Consider the following 20,154-nt stretch of genomic DNA (forward strand, 5'->3'; position numbering starts at 1 on the left):
GTGCAGCGCTGATCTACTGTGAGCTCCAATATACAGCCTGTAACAATAACAGGACCAGCTGCTATGTCTGTCGATGGAAGGGAAATGTCATTTATTTTGTGAATGGGCATAATAAACCATAGGTACAGCGTGTGGTGTAGAGAACACATTGCTCACAAATATGTTAGCTCACAAATGCCGAACACTTCATCCCCAATAGACAGTTTGAATTAGAAGGTGAAAGTCATACTTTTAGTGCTAATTAAGTTGGAAGAAAACAGAGAATTGTATTGGAACTCATCTTACATTATAAATACAGATAACGCACATTCACTCCATTCTTCCCATCATTTAATATTAAAGGCAACTTAGTGATATTCACACTGAGGGAAATTATTACATAACTAAGAAAAATTAAGGGGACCCAAACCGTTCCAGATATAATTAGGGTTTGAGATTAATATTATGAACGACCAGATTGCAATCTATGCGTCTGATTAGGTGACATGTTATTTGATATACGTAAAAGCTTTTTGTCAAGTGTTTTAGTAAGTTAAAATTTTACTTTTATTATTGTATTTACATCCCTTTATTTTCCTTTTAAATTTAGGTGTTATATTGGTGTTCCTGTGTGAGCCTGCAAATATGAGGGGCAATCACATGGATCAGAATAACACCGGAAACCAGGAAGACTGCAATCCGTAAGCAATTTAATGCATTTACGGGGGTGTTCAATAATTTATCTACCAGAATATGGAAACAACGTTTTCGGAGAAAATTGAACTTACTACTTTTCAATGTAATCCCCCTCGACTTCGACACACTTATTCCACTTCACTTCCACTGACCAGATGCCCTCTGAACCCCGTCATTGCCTCTTTGCCTGCACTATGGCCAAGAAACTGTTGCCCATGCAGAAATTTTTTCAGATTCTGACATAGAAAGTAATCACTGGGAGCCAGCTCTGGACTGTAGGGTGGATGGTTAAGCTCCATGAAGCCCCTCCCTTATAGCAGGTTGTGATTTGCGAGACTTGTAAGCTGGCGCATTGTCGTGAAGCAATAACATTCCGGTCAACAACGTTCCACGGCGTTTATCTTTGATTGTCTCAAGTAATACCTTCATTGTTAAAACACAGGCGTCTACAGTAATTGTTGTCTTGTGTGGCATGAATTCTGGTAATAAAACACCTTCTGTATCCCAAAAAAAACCTGTTGCCATGATATTTCCAGCCGATTGCTGGACACAAAATTTCTTTGAAGTTAGTGAATTTGAAATTAGAACTCTCCTGGATTTTTTAGAAAAATGTCTAAATTCTCTAGGCTAAATTGCTGGCGACAATGTTTGTTTTTTACTCAGACGTCAACATCTGAAGCTCCCACTGGGAACTGACCTGAATGATACTGGAAACGGTGTCAACGGATATGCCTAATTCATAAGCTATAACACTGACTTTGATCCAAAGATTTTCCAAAATAATGGCCTCCACTTTACAGCACATTTTCTCTGAAGATGCTTCGACAGGTCACCCTGAATGGCGGTCATCTTCAATTGATTCCCTATGCCATTTAAACTGCTTGGCCCAAAACTTGATTTGGTGGTAGGAAGGTACATCATCACTATATACAGCAATCATCCTTTCCTGGCTTCTTTTCTTCCTTTGTAAAACAAAGTGCCAAATCCCTCACTTTCTTTGTAGAGCAGCACTGTACTGCACTTACCATCCTGTCACTTCCAGAGTTTTCATCAGGCTTAACTTGTACTGTGTTTGTTGCATGTCCAGATATGTCTCAACATGCACAGAAAAGCTCAGCTCTCTGACACTATCATGACATGCTGGGGTAGATAACGAATGAACACCCTGGTACACTTCATTACAGGCACGTTTATAAGGGAGTAGAAATATTTAGCTGGGTGAGCTTCTTTAAAATTTGGTACAAGCACTTTAAGGGAAAATAATATGCATAGTTACTTACCAAACATTGGTTTACTTTGACTCGTTGCTCTGGCTTCTTAACATCCTGATCTGAAAGCAAGTATGGATAAAACGGTTATCGGTTTAATCCAGTTTATGAAATCTTCTCTTCACTGGTTAGTTTGTTTTTTTATTTTAAATAAAACGTCCTTTAGGGTATGTGCACACGGTCAGGAGCCGCTGCGGGTTTGAAGCTGCGTGTTATGCAACGTCAAACCCGCAGCGGGCAGATGTTACAGCATAGTGGATGGGATTTCTAGAAATCCCATGTCCACTATGCGTCTCTGTGCACCTGCGGATCACCAGCAGAAACTGACATACGCCACATCTTTCAGACCCGCAGCATGTCAATTTCTTTTGCGGGTCCACTGTTGGACTTTCCCCATAGATAAACATTTATGAGGAAAGTCCGCCTGTAGAAAAAAAAAATCGCGGCTGCTCATTGCATAATGAGGGCGGAAGCCACACGGCTGTTCTGCAGCGTTGGGGCCGCAGGTGGCTCCTGACCGTGGGCACATACCCTTACTCACCCTTCCTGCATCACTGCAGTTGCTCCCAGTGTATGTTATTGTCTGCAGTGTTGACATCAAGTCTACCGTGCTGCAGCCAATCAGTGAGCTAAGTGGTTTTGAGTAGCTCGTGCCATCAACTTGGAAAGAGTAGCTGAGGTATTGGCTGCAGTACTGTCGATGTGACATTCGCACTGTAGACAATAAGACACACGGAACAGCAGCAGAGACTCAGCGCTAAAACCGTGGCAGGTGAGGAAAGCACTTTTTTTTTTTTTTTTTAACAAACTGCAACGGAAAGTGTTTTTCAAAAAACAGAGCTCAGCGGAGTGTATCACACAGGGTGGGACTCGATACACTGATCGTCACACAGGGTGGGATAAGATACACGGTATCACATGATAGGATTAGATGTACAGCTCATGGACTGTATCACACAGGATGCAATTCGATGCAAGGCTCAGCGGACTGTATCCAACATAATGGGTTTAGAAACTGGGCTCAGTGGACTGTATGACACATGATGGGATTAGATACATGGCTCTGCTATGTCATCATAAAGCCTGCATTACAGTCATCAGAATGAGGCTTTATGATGACATAGAAGAGCTGAGTAATTGTTCAGAGGAAGTAGAGCGAGAATTTCTCTGCTGTGCTCTGATAACTGCAGAGCTAACAGTGGCGTGAGCGCAGGTTGGTTAGCCTGGCATTGTACTTCTATAATACCAGGCTACCAAATTGTTTTCACTGCTGGAAGTACTCCTTTCTGCAGCACTGCTCTCACCCTGTGGCAATGACTCCTTCCACTGGCGAGAATAGCTCAGTAGCCTGGTATTAGTAGTACAATACCAGGCTAACCCAACCTGTGCTCGCTGCCTGCTACACTGATGATCTGCTCACCGTTTGTGCCCAGCACCTCCCATCACTGCTCGCCCAGAACACTGGGTGAGCAGTGACAGGGGAAAATTGTAGCTTAGAGAGCCGCTATGTACTACAGCAAAATGGCGGCTGGTTCCCCCCACATCTGTGAACTGGACAGCCCAGGCACGTGTCCGGTTCACAGCTGAGGCAGCCACAGTGTAAGAGATGGGGTCGGTGTCCTGTGCATTGGGACTACCCTATTTATAGTGTGTAAATGTCATGCTCAGACACTTACACACTAGGAAATAATAATGGCAGCAGCTGCAAAAAAAAAAAAAAAAAGATGAAAAAGTTACACATTTAATTTTGTATTAAAAATGATTGATTGCATGATCAATAATTACCAATACAAAAATAAAACTGCGACACATTCCCTTTGTGTAAAGCAGGTTATTGGGTGGGGTGGGGGGGGAATTCACCAAAAAAAAGTTGTCATCGAGTATGCTTAATAGATAGTATAAATGAAAATCTGTCACAGGAAATCTGAACTGGGCTCTTGTCAAAGATGTGGCCTTTTGGAAATTTAATTAACGGAAATTTACTATACATATTGTTATTATTTTACCTTTTTGTGTTTCATGTGGCATATGGAAGACTTTTGTCCTTTTCTGCTGCAGCTGCACCTGGAGTTTTATCTCCACTACCTAATGGCAAAAAACATATAGGAAAGTAAACAAACACTATGCCAACGCTAGTAAAATGTGCCCAGGAAGAGGTATGCATCTTGGCAGATAAGAACACGTACCATACTGGGCAAAAGGTCACTTCTAGAGCAGCAATCATCCTTACCTGCTGAATATTTGACCAGAAATACTGGATCTCTTGTGCAGCAAGCCACGCTATGCGTCTCAGTCTCTGTTCGCCTTCTTTCTTGATCCTGGCAAAGTTTTGCTTTTCTTCAAGCAGATGTCTTGCTGCTGTTCTTGCCATCTGTAAATAGACAGACAACTTATTGAATCTTAAATATAATTTCTTCTATAAAATGTGCACGCAACAATGTCAATTACTAAATCTAAGTAATTCACGTAATATAACCACCATGTTAGTGGTAAACCACTTCTAAACTCTCCGAACAGCTTGTTTAGGCCTTACATCTGGTGTGCCATTCAACTAATTTAATTTATACATAATGTATAATGTCTATATTGAGAAGCTCGGACTGGGAATCTTACCAGTACTGAAAACTTTGACACTTCTGTTTTCTCATATACTAACAGTACCTTTTTAGCACTGGCCATTTTCCACATCCTTTCTTGGGCGAAGTCTGCAGCCATCCACTGCATCTCCTCCAACAAATAATCCCAGTGGGATTTTGGTCTTGAAGGCTCCACGAGTCTTGGTAGTCTTCTCAAGGACCATAGGCCTTCTTTTCTTAGTTCTGTTATTCGCTGGTGGATATGGCTTTCCTGTAACACAATGAAAAACCAACTGTATTTCTAAAACAAACTAATAAATGTAGTTTCATCCAACAATGTAAAACAGACAAGCATACATCATGCTGAATAGGAGTTTTTGGCACCAAAAATATTTTTAAGAAAAAGTCTAAAACTTCAGTCAGATTTAACAAAAACAATAAAAGTGCAATTTTAAGGGGTTGATCACTATTCAGACAACCCTTTCTTAGATACTATAGTCCTCCATGCAAAATAAAACCGCTTATACTCATCTCTGCCAACATTCCAGCAATGTCGGCACAGTGTCTTCTGTGACGGCATGTGACGTGAGCTCTACAACCAATCAGTGGGCGATAATGGGCCTCCGCACTCTTACTTCTTTCAGATGAAATGGATATCCGGAAGATGTCTGAGAGCAGAAGCATTTCTCTCCCCATCCAGATGTCAGTTACGTTCGTCAGAAGTGAAAGCGAATCGGCCCATTAGCTGTCGCCAATTGGCTGAAGGGCTCACGTTGCTGAAATAGAGCCAGCACTTTATTCTACATGGAGAAATCTTGCAAGGGATTGCCAAAGCAGTGAACAACCCTTTAATTAAGTTAAAGAAATTACAAGTGGGAGAGATAGGCAAGAAAGGAAAAGAACATATGGGTGGGGGGCACTAAATTTCCAACAAAGATGCTTCGACCACCTGCTTATTACAATGATTAAAGCCCATAAGACACTGTAAGAAATGTCTGTTTATTTCATTTAAATTGTGGACCACTTACAAACAAATTGAGAAAACTAATCTGCTGTACTATACACTTTAAATAACTAATTAAAGGTTGTATGAAGAAAAAAAAAAAAGCAAAAAGAAACAAAATAGTGACTAGCTGCAGAAGTCACATGGATGTACAGCATGTCATAGCTTCAACAAGTAATTGCAGAGACCCTGGGAGCATCAGCGCAGTAACAGTAGAGGATACAGGGGAGTTATATTTTATTTTAGTACATTTTCTCCATACTGACTTATCTTTCATTTACATTCTCAGGCAGCCATTTAATACTGAACACAGATGTTGGTGCAAAACTGGCTGCATTTACCTGTTCTAGGTGTTTGGGCACTTCTGGCTGATTGTCCAAACTGGCTGCATTTACCTGTTCTAGGTGTTTGGGCACTTCTGGCTGATTGTCCTCTGTAACTGGCGCTGAGGAGTCTTGAACTTCGGAATGTAAAGGCGACTTTGATGAGGAAGGAGAAAGTACTTTGCTGGCCCCTGGAGACAACAGTCTTTTTGGTGACCCATGTACAGGAGGGAGAACAGATTCTGGAATGCAGGCTGGTGTAGTCGGTGAAGAGGGAGTGGGAACTGCAGGTTTTCCAGCATCAGAGCCTAGTTTTGATGAAGAAACCTGTTGCAAGAGCAGAAAACAAAGTTATTGAAAAAAATTATACATGGGGAATAGAATAAATCATAATATACATGAATAGTAGATGTACATATATTATATATACTATAGAACCAACACCATCAAAAGTAACATGTATGAATACACAGTAGAAAAGCAAGTTCATAAAAGCTTTCTTCAACATGTATTTACTGGTACGTACCAACTGAGAGGGGGTTTTCAGGGATGATGACTGACCCAGCAGCTTTTCTTGGGGTGGCTGGGAATTTTGGCTTGGAGTAGACTGCAGGATGGGATTGCCAAAACCTTGAGACTTCCCATTCACAGAATCTGAGTGTGGCTGCGGTGTTAGATGAACTGTGGTGGGAGCAGTAGAGACTGGCATTCTCGGACTTGCAGTTCTGCTGGGCGATTGCAAGCTGGCATTGTTTGGCACCGGAGAAACCTTGGATGGTTGATTTTGTCTGTTACTTAATGAAGCAGACTGCTGCGAAGGAAGCTTCCCGAATGTAGAACAGAAGGAGCCTACATAATGAGAACAAATAGCCATGGGTTTGGGTGCCTGTGAGTTGGTTTCGCAACTGCCTTACCTAACAGATAAAGGCTCTGCTAACAAATCCGTTTGGGAGTTCCGTTTTGGGATTTGTTAACTAATGCAAAACCAGAACAGGGAAGCCCCATTGATTATTATGATTATTATTATTCATCTAGTTTCCGATTGGTGTCAAGTATTGGAAAAAAAAAAAAAAAAGACTCCAAACAACTCCATAATAACTAATAGGGCTGCCTTAGCTTCCATTTTCATCAGTTAGCAAAAAGACATTTTGGACATGAAAACTTAAATGAAAATATGAACTTTGAATAAGACAAGACATGTTAAACACCACAAAGCAAAAAGCAAAAACTATAGCTGCATATATTACCTTTTGTACTCCAACATGTATAAGGGAATCAGTCAGTAGTATCAACTTCCCCCCTAAGCAGTCTATAAGGGCATGCAGTTTATAGAAAGTTGAATAAAATGATATCTTGATATCGGCGATCAGATGTCTTATTCCAGATGAACTGTTAAAATCTATGGGCTAGATACAGATCTCCCTGAGAATCTGCCTCTATAGCTTATTTTAAATGAAAGGAGGCATTAACAGTGTAATGACAGACAGTCTGACTCACTGCAGAGCTGTGTGTGATTATAACAGTACAGCAGAGCTGAACTTTTCCTCATTACAAACACATCTGCATCTCTCCTTTCAGTGCTGTGCTCTGCTGTACTCCTCTTCCCCCACACTCATTGTCTGTGAGATGAAATTTGAAGAAGTGTTAATTGTAATCATGCACAGCTCTACAGAACAACCCCAACATGATTTCACCATTTTTTGGGGGTTTTATTTTCACAGTGTTCATTGTACAGTAAAAATGAGTCTCCAGGTCAGTATGACAACAGTAATATCAAACAGATGAGGATGCAAAATCTTGAACCCTGAAAATCTTTGAAAAGGTGAGCACTGAAGACCAAGTAGAAGCCTTAGAGACCTGCAGAACGGATGCCTGATACTACATGGCCCAGGAAGCCCTTACTGACCCACATGGAGTGAGCCTTGACACTGAATGGAGGTGTTCAAGCCTTAAAATTGATAAGCTTCCAGAATAGAGTGAATCCATAGAGTCGTGGTGGCCTTTGAGATGGCCAGACCACTGTGAGAAGGCATTCCACCCATGTTTCTGAAAGGGGTAGTTACCGATAGAGTCGCAGAGCTCTGACCACATCAAACTTGTTCACAGACCTCAAGTGAGAAGGAGAAGGTCATCAGAAGGAAGAAACTAGTCTCGATTCCAGACCTCTTTTTGCCTCCTATGTGACACTAAGCTAAACTGAGTAGCTTGTGCAGGTAGGTGGGTGTAGTCTGCCGAGGAGAAGCAGACTTCCTTTTAGTGTTTTTCTTAATATTAGCCTCCTGGTGACAGCAGACAACATCCATGGTTTCCTGTGTCCCCAAATGAACTACCCAAAAAACAACAGTTCTGCCATTTTGATTTTACTCATTACAGCAATTACAGTTTGGGCTAATAAATTTTATATTTTGATTGATCAGACTTTTACTGAAATGGCAACACCAAATATGCTTCTTTTATTTCTTCATTATAAAATGGGGAAAAGAAGGCAATTCAAATCATATATTTTTTTTTTACGATTTTGAGTAAAAAATGTTTTTAAACATTTTACTTTATTCTTCCCTTTGGGGACTTGAACCTGTGATCGGCTGATCACTTTTGCTATATACAGCAATACCACAGTATTGTAGTATATAGACATAACACTCTCTTAAACCCAGCCATAGGGCCCCTAGAGATGCCATGATAATCGTAGGGGGCCTATGCGTTGTGTCTAAAAGGGGTTGTCCAGGACTATTATATTTTTCGGTTACTATGGGCTGAAAACCTACCATGAATCTAGTTGCTAACAGAGGGAACTATCTGTCTATTCTACCGAGCGCTGGCTCAGAGCAGTCTGCGATGATTCAGCTGCTCCACAGCTACAGAGAAGCTATTGTTCCCAGCTGCTCTGTCAATGTGGCGTGACTGCCGATGTCATGCTGACTGACAGCTAATTCCCTCAATTAGGTAGGCTGTCAATCAGCATGATGTCAGTAGTCACACCCAATCAACAGAGCAGAGAGGAAGAGAAGCCGCTGCTCTGCCAACATGAAGTCAGTGGAAGATGCAGAATCGCTGGCAGTAGAGGAATATGACATCTCTGTAGCAGCAAAGATCAGCGCCAGGCACAGCTGGAAGGTAGTCATCAACTACCTGTCTTTTAGCTCTTAGGCTCACAGCAAAAAAATTATATAATTCTGAATAACCCCTTTAAGGGAATGATGGGAGTCAGTAGTGATACCTCTAATTAAACACCACTATCAATGATTGACAGCGGCCTTTAAATGACTGAACAGCAGTAATCAGACCAAACTCCAGTTGCTTCTGTTACAGCAAGATACCGGTTATGTATCACAGCCAACATCTCCCAGATATGTTGTAGGTTCAGCTTCTGAGCATGCCGAATACAATGTGACATACCATTACCTCACATGTCAGGAAGGAATTAATTTTGCTGTGCTAGGCTACTTCACCAATATCAGATTGACAAGCCCAGCTCTGGGCACCTCCACTGATCAGCCGATTGGTGGGGCCACTGCAGAGGCGGCTGAGCTTCTTCTACTGTGTAGTGGTCATGCTGATCGCGCAGCTCTCGCTTTCATTTGAATTTAAAACGGCTTGCAGTACCATTCACAGCCACTGTACAATGTATGAAGCAGTGCCACTTTTGATATGGTAAGGCTATTTTAATCCACTGATCTGTGGAGGTTTTGGACCCCTGCAGCTCTGACACTGATTTCCTATTCTACAGATTGAAACATTAATGCTAATAATCAAACAGGATAATTCTTATTAATAACACAATGAATAACTTTACTTTTTATAAAAGGCCAATTGAGTATTCAAATACATTACCTATTTTACCAGGAGTCGATAGAGGCTGCGGAGCTACCACATGAGTTACATTTCGTAACTGGGATCCTGGCTGAGATTGGATGGACTCCAGAAGCTGTGTTTGCGAGGAGTCTGGAATTAGAATGGTTAACAAAATGAATGGAAAAGGGTGCTCTGGTTTATAGAATTTAAAGCTTATTAATCATAAATTCAATAACTTTCTAATACACTTACATAGGACATGTGGAAAAATGTAAAACTGGTATATAGTCCTTGAAAAGTAAAGTGCCAGTTTACATGCTGAAAAGCTGTCCTGGCTGTGCCCCACATATCCAGATACACAACACAAAACCCAGTTGTTGGCTCAAGGAAATTATCAACAGTTATCAGCAGTCTCTGAATGGATTAACTTAAAGGGATTTTCCAGGCATCATGTTTTTCCCTCCACAAGCAATTTTCTTTTTGCACCTTAGTTTTTTCCTCTTGATCCGAAAGACATAACTTTTTATTTTTCCATTGACAAAGCCATACGAGGGTTGATTTTTTTTGTGGGACCAGGGGTGGATTACGAGTAGCAAGGGCCCCGGGCAGTTTAGAAGGCGCGGTCCCCCCCATCCACCCACCCACCCCTGATGTATCACATGTCACATGATCCCCTGTGATAGATAGATCATGTGATAGTTCACGTGAAATTAATTTGGCACAATATTAATTATAACAATTTTTTTTAGGCTGTGTGCCCACTACGCGTTTTTTTAAGCGTTTCCGCAGCGGCAATTCCGCTGCAGAAACAATTAAAAAACGCATTGTAGAAGGCCTGCCATGTTCCCCAATGATAATCCGCATGTGCTGTGCACATGCTGCGGAAATTTCCGCTGCAGATTATCATTGCGGAAAAAAACGCAGCACTACCAATTATTTTGCGGAAGCGCTGCGTTATCGCCGCCATTGACTTGCATAGGAACGCATAATATCCGCATCACTGCATCTGTACATGCGGATTCCATGCGTTCCAATGTGCGGATGGTACCCGGGTGTGGAGGACAGGAGACTCTCCTCCGGACCCGGGTACCATAGTACCTGTAAAAAAAAGAATAAAATAAAAAATAAATATTATACTTACCTTCTGATGGCCCCCGGTGTCTTTATCCGATGCGTCCTGGCTTGCCGGCAGCTCGCGATGGTCTGAAAAGGACCTGCTGTGACGTCATTTAGTTATGCGACGGGTCACGCAACCGCTGACGTCAGCAGGCCATCAGAAGGGAAGTATATATTTTTTACCATTCTTTTACGGTCACACTATATAAATCCATGCTGGTTGCATGGATTTATATAGTGTGACCAAGTTGTCAAGCACTTTCCAAGTGATGCTAAAATCGCTTGGAAAGCGCTTGTCAACCCGCATGCAGAAATGCAAGTTTAGAACGCTTCACATCTGCTTGTCCCTGGCAGGAAAAACGCATGTACAATCCGCATGCGTTTTTTCTGCCAGGGAGATGCAGAAACGCTCAAAAAAAAATCCGGAGCATTCCTGCATCGTGGGCACATAGCCTTACATTAATTGTATGACTCAATATGGAGCACACGTACCCATCTATACACAGCAGGGGGGGGAGGCCGCACGGCGCCATCTATACACAGCACGGAGGCCGCACGGCGCCATCTACACACAGCACGGAGGCCACACGGCGCCATCTACACACAGCGCGGAGGCCGCACGGCGCCATCTACACAGCGGGGAGGCCACACGGCGCCATCTATACACAGCGCGGAGGCAGCAAGGAGCCATCTATACACAGCGCGGAGGCAGCAAGGAGCCATCTACACACAGCACGGAGGCCACACGGCGCCATCTACACACAGCGCGGAGGCCGCACGGCGCCATCTATACACAGCGCGGAGGCCGCACGGCGCCATCAATACACAGCGCGGAGGCCGCATGGAGCCATCTATACACAGCGCGGAGGCCGCACGGCGCGATCTATACACAGTGCGGAGGACGCTCGGCGCCATCTATACACAGCGCGGAGGCCGCTCGGCGCCATCTATACACAGTGCGGAGGACGCTCGGCGCCATCTCTACACAGCGCGGAGGCCGCTCGGCGCCATCTATACACAGCGGGAGGCCGCACGGCGCCATCTATACACAGCGCGGAGGCCGCACGGCGCCATCTATACACAGCGCGGAGGCCGCACGGCGCCATCTATACACAGCGCGGAGGCCGCACGGCGCCATCTATACACAGCGCGGAGGCCGCACGGCGCCATCTATACACAGCGCGGAGGCCGCACGGCGCCATCTATACACAGCGCGGAGGCCGCACGGCGCCATCTATACACAGCGGGAGGCCGCACGGCGCCATCTATACACAGCGCGGAGGCCGCACGGCGCCATCTATACACAGCGCGGAGGCCGCACGGCGCCATCTATACACAGCGCGGAGGCCGCACGGCGCCATCTATACACAGCGCGGAGGCCGCTCGGCGCCATCTATACACAGCACGGAGGCCGCTCGGCGCCATCTATACACAGCGCGGAGGCCGCACGGCGCCATCTATACACAGCGGGAAGCACCCCCTCCCCCAGAGACAGCAGGAGGCCGCACGGCTCACTCTCTTTCACACACTCACCATCCCCCGGCTCGGCTCCAGTCCTCCTGCTCATCTCCGCTCTAAGCCTGCTCATCTCCTCTCCGGTCCCGCATCTCTCCCCTCTGGTCCCGCATCTCTCCCCTCTGGTCCCGCATCTCTCCCCTCTGGTCCTGCTCATCTCCGCTGAAGGCCGGGCGCGCACTACGTGACGTCACAGCTAGGGGACACTGCCGCGCACAGGGCCGCGTCTCCTAGCAGTGACGCAGCCGGGCCAGCACAGGGAAGTTAAAACAGCTGCAGTGCGGGCCCGGCCGGAGAAGAAGTGGAGACAATCCATTTTATCATGAGATAAATAAAAAAATATTGCAAACTGGGGAAAAAGCGACACCATTCATTTTACCATGTACTATAGTGGAAAAGGAGAAAAAAAAATTCAAGTGCTGTCAAATGGCGGAGAAAAAACACAAAACATGCAAATCAGCCACCTGCTTATGGTGTTTACATTGTGATGAAGAATCATGCTGCCAGGTCATTTTAAGTCATTATGATTAAGGCGGTACCAAATGATAGAAAAATAAACTATTTTGTTGGTGAAAAAAAAAATTTAAATTTGGTTTGTTTCAGCATTTTCTGAGATCTATGGGGGCGATTATCATAGAATGGTAGAGTTGGAAGGGACCTCCTGGGTCATCTGGTCCAACCCCCTGCTCAAAGCAGGATTCACTAGATCATCTCAGACAGATGTCTGTCCAGCCTCTGTATAGAATCATAGAATGGTAGAGTAGAATCATAGAATGGTAGAGTACCATTCTAGAGTACGATTCATCAAAGCTTTTACACTGGAAGAGAGTTGTAAGCTTTGGAAAGTCGTAAAATGTTTGCGCAACTCCCTATTGCACAAATATTTAGTGACGCAGTGTTTTCATCAGCCTACTGAAGTAGTGAAGCTGGGGCACGACGGGGGCCTAGCCATACCCACCCATCAAATCAGACTAACTTTATTCTTCTGTCAATATCGCTTTTTATTGCACAGGTAAGGCAGAAAAAATGGCAATCTTGGTGTTTCCATTTTTTTTTTTTGCTTTACGTCATTCTACTCTACAGGCTACATAATTTGATATTTTGATAGATTGGATTTTACGAACACAGCGATACCAAATATATACACTGCTCAAAAAAATAAAGGGAACACTTAAACATAATATTACTCCAAGTAAATCAAACTTCTGTGAAATCAAACTGTCCCCTTAGGAAGCAACACTGATTGACAATCAATTTCACATGCTGTTGTGCAAATGGAATAGACAATAGATGGAAATTATTGGCAATTATCAAGACACCCTCAATAAAGGAGTGGTTCTGCAGGTGGGGACCACAGACCACCTCTCAGTACCAATGCTTTCTGGTTTATGTTTTGGTCACTTTTGAATGTTGGTTGTGCTTTCACACTCGTGGTAGCATGAGACGGACTCTACAACCCACAGAAGTTGCTCAGGTACTGCAGCTCATCCAGGATGGCACATCAATGCGAGCTGTGGCAAGAAGGTTTGCTGTGTCTGTCAGCGTAGTGTCCAGAGGCTGGAGGTGCTACCAGGAGACAGGCCAGTATACCAGGAGACGTGGAGGGGGCTGTAGGAGGGCAACAACCCATCAGCAGGACCGCTACCTCCGCCTTTGTGCAAGGAGGAACAGGAGGAGCACTGCCAGAGCCCTGCAAAATGACCTCCAGCAGGCCACAAATGTGCATGTGTCTGCACAAATGATTAGAAACCGACTCTATGAGGGTGGTATGGGGGCCTGACGTCCACAGATGGGGGTTGTGCTCACAGCCCAACACTGTGCAGGACGCTTGGCAATTGCCACAGAACGCCAGGATTGGCAAAGCCGCCACTGACGCCCTGTGCTCTTTACAGATGAAAGCAGGTTCACACTGAGCACATGTGACAGACGTGACAGAGTCTGGAGACGCCGTGGAGAGCGATCTGCTGCCTGCAATATCCTTCAGCATGACCGGTTGGCAGTGGGTCAGTAATGGTGTGGGGTGGCATTTCTTTGGAGGGTCGCAGATCCCTCAATGTGCTCGCCAGAGGTAGCCTGACTGCCATTAGGTACCGAGATGAGATCCTCAGACCCCTTGTGAGACCACATGCTGTTGCGGTTGGCCCTGGGTTCCTCCTAATGCAGGACAATGCCAGACCTCATGTGGCTGGAGTGTGTCAGCAATTCATGCAAGATGAAGGCATTGAAGCTATGGACTGGCCTGCCCTTTCCCCAGACCTGGATCCGATTGAGCACATCTGGGACATCATGTCTCGCTCCATCCACCAACATCACGTTGCACCACAGACTGTCCAGGAGTTGGTGGATGCTTTAGTCCAGATCTGGGAAGAGATCCCACAGGAGACCATCCGCAACCTCATCAGGAGCATGCCCAGGCATTGTAGGGAGGTCACACAGGCACGTGGAAGCCACACACAATACTGAGCCTCATTTTCACTTGTTTTAAGGACATTACATCAAAGTTGGATCAGCCTGTAATTTGTTTTTCCACTTTAATTTTGGGGGTGACTCCAAATCCAGGCCTCCATTGGTTAATAAATTTGATTTCCATTGATGATTTTTGTGTGATTTTGTTGTCAGCATATTCAACTTTGTACAAAATGAGAATATTTCATTCATTCAGATCTAGGATGTGTTATTTCAGTGTCCCTTTTATTTTTTTGAGCAGTGTACATATTTAATGTCTATTGTGAATGGGATAAAAAGGGAGCAGGGCTAATTAAAAACAATTTAAAGGGATTGTCCACTACTCAGCTAACCCCTTCACAATCACTACATTCCACACTAATGAAAAAAAAAATACCACCAATATCCAGCTTCTTTGCAGCGGTGTCAGCACCGGCTCTCCTGGCGCTAGCATAAAATTATGACACGCGGGCCCTGCAGCCAATCAACGGCCGCTTCTATCTCCCCGCATTCAGACAAATCAAACATCAGGAAGAAGTCAGAACTGCGGCTGCTCTCTCACTTCCTACAGATATCTGATTTGCACAAAGGCAGGGAGAGAGAAGTGCTGCTGATTGACTGCAGGGCTCACGTGTCATAATGTCATGCTAGCCCCAGGAGAGCCAGTGCCAACACCAATGGAGCATTGCACAGGAGGGGAGTTTAGCTGTTATTTTACTGGGGGGGAACCATATGGATTGAGAAGGAGGAGATGTCCGAGTAGTGGACAACCCCCAAAAAAAATCTAAATAAATAATACTACTTTAAAAAAAAATGTTTTAGGGTATGTGCGCACGATAAGGATTTGAATTAGAAATTTCCTGAGCGTTTCTGCATCTCCTTGACAGGAAAAACGCTGGGTATTTTGATGCTTTTTTTATGCGTTTTTGTACATCAATGAATGCTTTTTGGAGCTAAATAAAGTTATTTGGTGGGACATAGCTTAAACCCTCGGATTACAGTCAGGGGTGAGTATATTGGTTAAATGAATAAAGAATGTGTCTGTTGTATTTCAAATAAAAGTGTATGCTCTGTGTCTGTGTGTTTATTTAACTCCTTAATTGGGTTTGGTCATGAAAAGGTCTGATTGACACCTTGTCATCACCAAACAAAATAGCTGGGTGTCAGCTGATCCCATTCACCCAATCTTCATTAGCATTTCTATTCATGTAATTTATGCGGCTGCTGTGAGCTGCTATACTTAGCCTAAGAAGGTGCAATTTGCAAACATGGTTCCTGGCCATTAAACAACAGCTTACAGCTGGTTCGTTAGCTGCTACATCTCCCCGATCAGCACTCAGCAGCGCTTTGGACCCAGCACATTTTTGTTGCGTCCAAAGTGCGGTGTTCTAATGTAGCACTTTTGTTGTCTGTACATGTGAATCTACCGCATATAATGAAACTTCTATCGGTCAAAATCTGCAGCGGAGACTAGCGTGTCAGCTACAGAAATTGACATGCTGCGGGTGAGTTTGGGTACGTGGCCATGATCAGGAGCCGCTGCAGGTTTGACGCTGTGTCTTTATACAGCGTCAACCCGCAGCGTCCAGATGTTACAGCATAGTGGATAGGATCTCTGGAAATCCCATGTTACCTATGTGTGCATCAGAGGCTGCGGATCACTCGTGGACACCGACATGCAGAGCATCTTTCAGGACTGCAGCATATCAAATTCTCTTCCCCGCAACAGAAATTTGACCACTAGAAAGTATAAAATGCGGTAAATACGCATGGTTCAGTGAACACATGTGGATTTACCTGCGTTCAATAGAATGCAACGTTTTGGATGAAGCAAAAAATATGCGTCCAAAGCGCTGCTAGGTCTGGATCGTGGGCACAGAGCCTAAAATTTAAGAAAAAAAAAAATGGTGTGGGGCCCCGCATCATTTTTATAACCAGCAGAGGAAAAACCTACCGCTGGGGGCTGATATTAGTAGCTGGGGAAGGGGCCATTAGCAAAAAATGTTTCCTGGCTATTAATATCACCCCTCAGCAGTCCCAGAAATGGCGCATCCATAAGATGCGCCAAATCTGGCGCTTAGCCTCCGCTCTTCCCACTGCTCTCTAGCGATGGCGAGTGGGGTAATGGGGATCGCGTCAGCCTTGTATTGGCGGCTGACGTTAAGCCACGGTGAGTAATGGAGGGCGTCAATAAGACGCTCCCATTACTAACCGCATAGTAAAATGGTCGCCGCTTCTTTAATAAAAAAGACAGCCAGAATAAAGCATTTTAATGAAATAAAAAAGCAAACAGTTCTACAATTTTTGTTTATTACCCCGAAGCCCTCGATTTCCTGAAAAAAAAGTAAAATACCAAACAACCATATCCCTCACCTGTCCGCCGTCAACTACGTAGTCCACGTACCCACAACGATTGTCCCACGACGATCGAGGTCACTTCTACAGCAATGACATTAGCCATCACTGATGTCACTGCTATAGAAGACAGCATTGTGTACTGACAGGGGTGTAAAATCACCCCTGTCAGTATACATGCTACAGGAGGTCACTGGGGTTCATCAGCTGAAGATCAGCTGATCAGCCCTGGTGAGCTTACCACCCTGGGAACATTCTTGGGAATGTTCCCAGGGTCAATTGAGCATAAGCTGATCGGTCACGTGACTAATCAGCTGATCGTTCACGAGACCGGTCAGCTGATTGGTGACGTCAGCGCAGGTCCTGAAAGCTCAGTATACTGCGGGAAGCGAGCCCGATTCCCGCAGTATACCGCCGGGAGGAGAGGATCGCCGCCGGGGCCGCTGGATAGGTGAGTATAGGTTTATATTTTTATTTATACCTTTTTTTTTTTTTTTTTTCCACAGCGCGTGGTAGCCGGCTTGGCTGGGAAGACTACTGCTCCTCCCATCCACACCACTCCCGCGAGAGCGGCGGTCGGGGTGAGAGGAGTTGTAGTCCTCCTTTCCAACCCGGGTACCACCCACACCGCGTTTCTGCAGCAAGTTCGTGGCCACTGACTTTAATTGAAATGCAGCAAAGCCACATATACCACATATACCAGCGGATTTGCTGCATTTCAATGGACCTCAATGGGCAGGAATTCAAATGCACATCCGGATTAGCATTGCTATGCATGGCAGACCTATTGAATAAAGAGAAAATTTCAGCTCACCCCTGAGATGTAATCCCAGTCTGGCATGGAGCACGGAGTCCTCGCTGCTGCACAGCGCCTGGGTCAATGAGGAAGTGAAGATAGATCCAGCTCAACACACCGGGCAATTAATTAAAATTCAGCAATCTTCATTGGCAAATCTTTTAAAAACTTGTAGAAAAGTCAAAAAATGGACATCTGAGACGACAAAGCATATATTATGGGGTGTATAAAAAAAATGCCATACGCGTTTCGAGTGAAAAACTCTTGAACACTGGAACTCTTTTTCATAGCCAGTGTTCAAGAGTTTTTCACTCGAAACGCGTATGCCATTTTTTATACACACCACCCCATAATATATGCTTTGTCATCTGAGATGTCCATTTTTTGTCTTTTCTACAAGTTTTTAAAAGGATCTGCCAATAAAGATTGTTGAACATTAATCAATTGCCCGGTGTGTTGAGCTGGATCCATCTTCACTTCCTCACGGACCTATTAACAAGCGTTTGCCTCAAAAATGCATCGTGTGAACTTAACCTTATAATTTGCTTGTTCTATGTACTGCAACACCAGAACCTCAGTCCTTTTCAATGGGAAATGGGTACGAGCACAGACATTACAAAATGTTTGGTACACCTAGTAAAGCAGACCTGTAACAAAATTATACAATACAAACTGTACACATCACTAAACATATCTCTTAGACATGGGGAAGCTAGTGTATTTACTTAAAATCCACATCATAATGTTTGTATAATCTGGATATTAAGATGAGCATAGAATGACACTAGCACCAAATGCCATCTCCAATCTCAGTAATGGGAAAGTCTATCTTCACTGAAGACCGATTTTACCCAAAAATTGAGAATTTTGAGAATGAAACATTAGTCCAGGAGACAAAGGAAGTAGATTTCTCTGATAAGATCTATTATAAAGTTCCGTATTTCCAAGTGTTTTATGGATTTCTGGAATACAAATTAAAACGACAATTACACTTTAAGCATGATCGCTTTTATTAGAAAATGCAAAAAAAAAAGATGTAATATATAGTGTAATTGACAGCCTTCTATGAAGCCCAGCCAGAGGCTGGGGTTTATAGGAGGACCAACAAAGCAGACCCCCCAACTGCCATGGGAACACATCAGCACCCCACCAGAGGATTGCAGGGGAGGTAATAGGTGCAAGAGCACATCATAAACAATCCATTTAAATGCCGTAAATGGAGTATATACTACCGCGCTCGCAAACGTTAAAAATAAATGACTGAAAGAATCTAGAACACCAGGGTAAACATATGTCAGGAATAATTTGTCTAATGCCGTAATAGACCTACCTACAATAGTATCAACAATAAAATAGAAAAAGGATCCCTGCACCTGCAATCCCCTATTGTGCTGCTATAGGGATCACAGAGACAACTGATAAAACCATCCAATTAGACACTACATATGAACCCATGCAGTGGATAGCACAATGGTTAAAGTACCTGTGTAGTTTGCTTTGTCCTCCTATATTGTGTTGGGTCCTGGAATCCCCGTATAGTGCCTGGCGGTGAAAAAGTCTGTAATGGGAGCGTCCTCCCAGAGATACCCCTTGCCGTGAATCTTCAACTTGCGCTCGACCCGCGGCGTGCCCCGGCCGGAAGCTACGCCGCTAGCTGATGCCGCACACGGGGGAAGGGGGGGGGGGGGTTAGGGAGACGTCACTGCTCAGAGAGCAATGGAGCCTCAGAGCGGCCACAAAATCCAACGCGTATTGAAGGAATCACTGTCCTTCTTCCATTTTAAATACCGCTGTTAGTGTTTGACAGTGGCATCTAAGTGGTTAAACAGCAGCAATCAGAGCTCAATTTAGTCAGACAGATACCAGCTGTAGTGCACTGCCAGCACCTGTCAAGTATGGTGCAGGCTCAGCTCCTTTTCCAGCTTGTTCGCGCCAAAAAAATCTGCTCCGCCCATGAACATCCCTGATTTGCCACGCTGTCTGCAGATGTTATGTTATCAACGTGACAGCTTGGCAAAATAGGGATGTTCATGGGCGGAGCAGATTTTTTTGGCGCGAACAAGCCGGAACCCCGAACCCGAATATGAAATGCCGAACAAATTCTCTCAACACTACTTAAAAATACTAAAACAAAAAAAGTATGTACGTTGCTAGCTAAAATGTACACACAATTAATATTTATTACCTGTTTGTACAAAGGAGTCCTGCATCTCCATAGCATTCGGAAATTCTGACACAGGGCTTGTAGGAACATCTAAAGACTAAAATAAAAAAAAAAGCAAAAATA

General features: G+C 44.3%; 1 protein-coding gene across 13 annotated transcripts in view; it reads right to left on the reverse strand.

Annotated features, from left to right (window-relative positions):
• LOC141259763 (E1A-binding protein p400-like) overlaps window positions 1-20,154 on the reverse strand; it is a 173,526-nt gene that overhangs the window by 121,640 nt on the left and 31,732 nt on the right. For all 13 annotated transcript variants that reach the window (XM_073676083.1, XM_073676086.1, XM_073676081.1 and 10 more), the window contains exons 3-10: window positions 20,053-20,128; window positions 9,680-9,790; window positions 6,372-6,694; window positions 5,918-6,172; window positions 4,605-4,790; window positions 4,174-4,314; window positions 3,950-4,028; window positions 1,956-2,005 (exon numbers count right to left, since the gene is read on the reverse strand). In XM_073676083.1, coding sequence (XP_073532184.1) covers window positions 1,956-2,005; window positions 3,950-4,028; window positions 4,174-4,314; window positions 4,605-4,790; window positions 5,918-6,172; window positions 6,372-6,694; window positions 9,680-9,790; window positions 20,053-20,128 — 1,221 coding nt within the window. The remainder of the gene's footprint in view (window positions 1-1,955; window positions 2,006-3,949; window positions 4,029-4,173; window positions 4,315-4,604; window positions 4,791-5,917; window positions 6,173-6,371; window positions 6,695-9,679; window positions 9,791-20,052; window positions 20,129-20,154) is intronic.

This window comes from Phyllobates terribilis, unplaced genomic scaffold (assembly GCF_046119375.1).
Source record: "Phyllobates terribilis strain yellow unplaced genomic scaffold, ASM4611937v1 Scaffold_1__5_contigs__length_1240528914, whole genome shotgun sequence".
NCBI classification, from domain to species: domain Eukaryota; kingdom Metazoa; phylum Chordata; class Amphibia; order Anura; family Dendrobatidae; genus Phyllobates; species Phyllobates terribilis.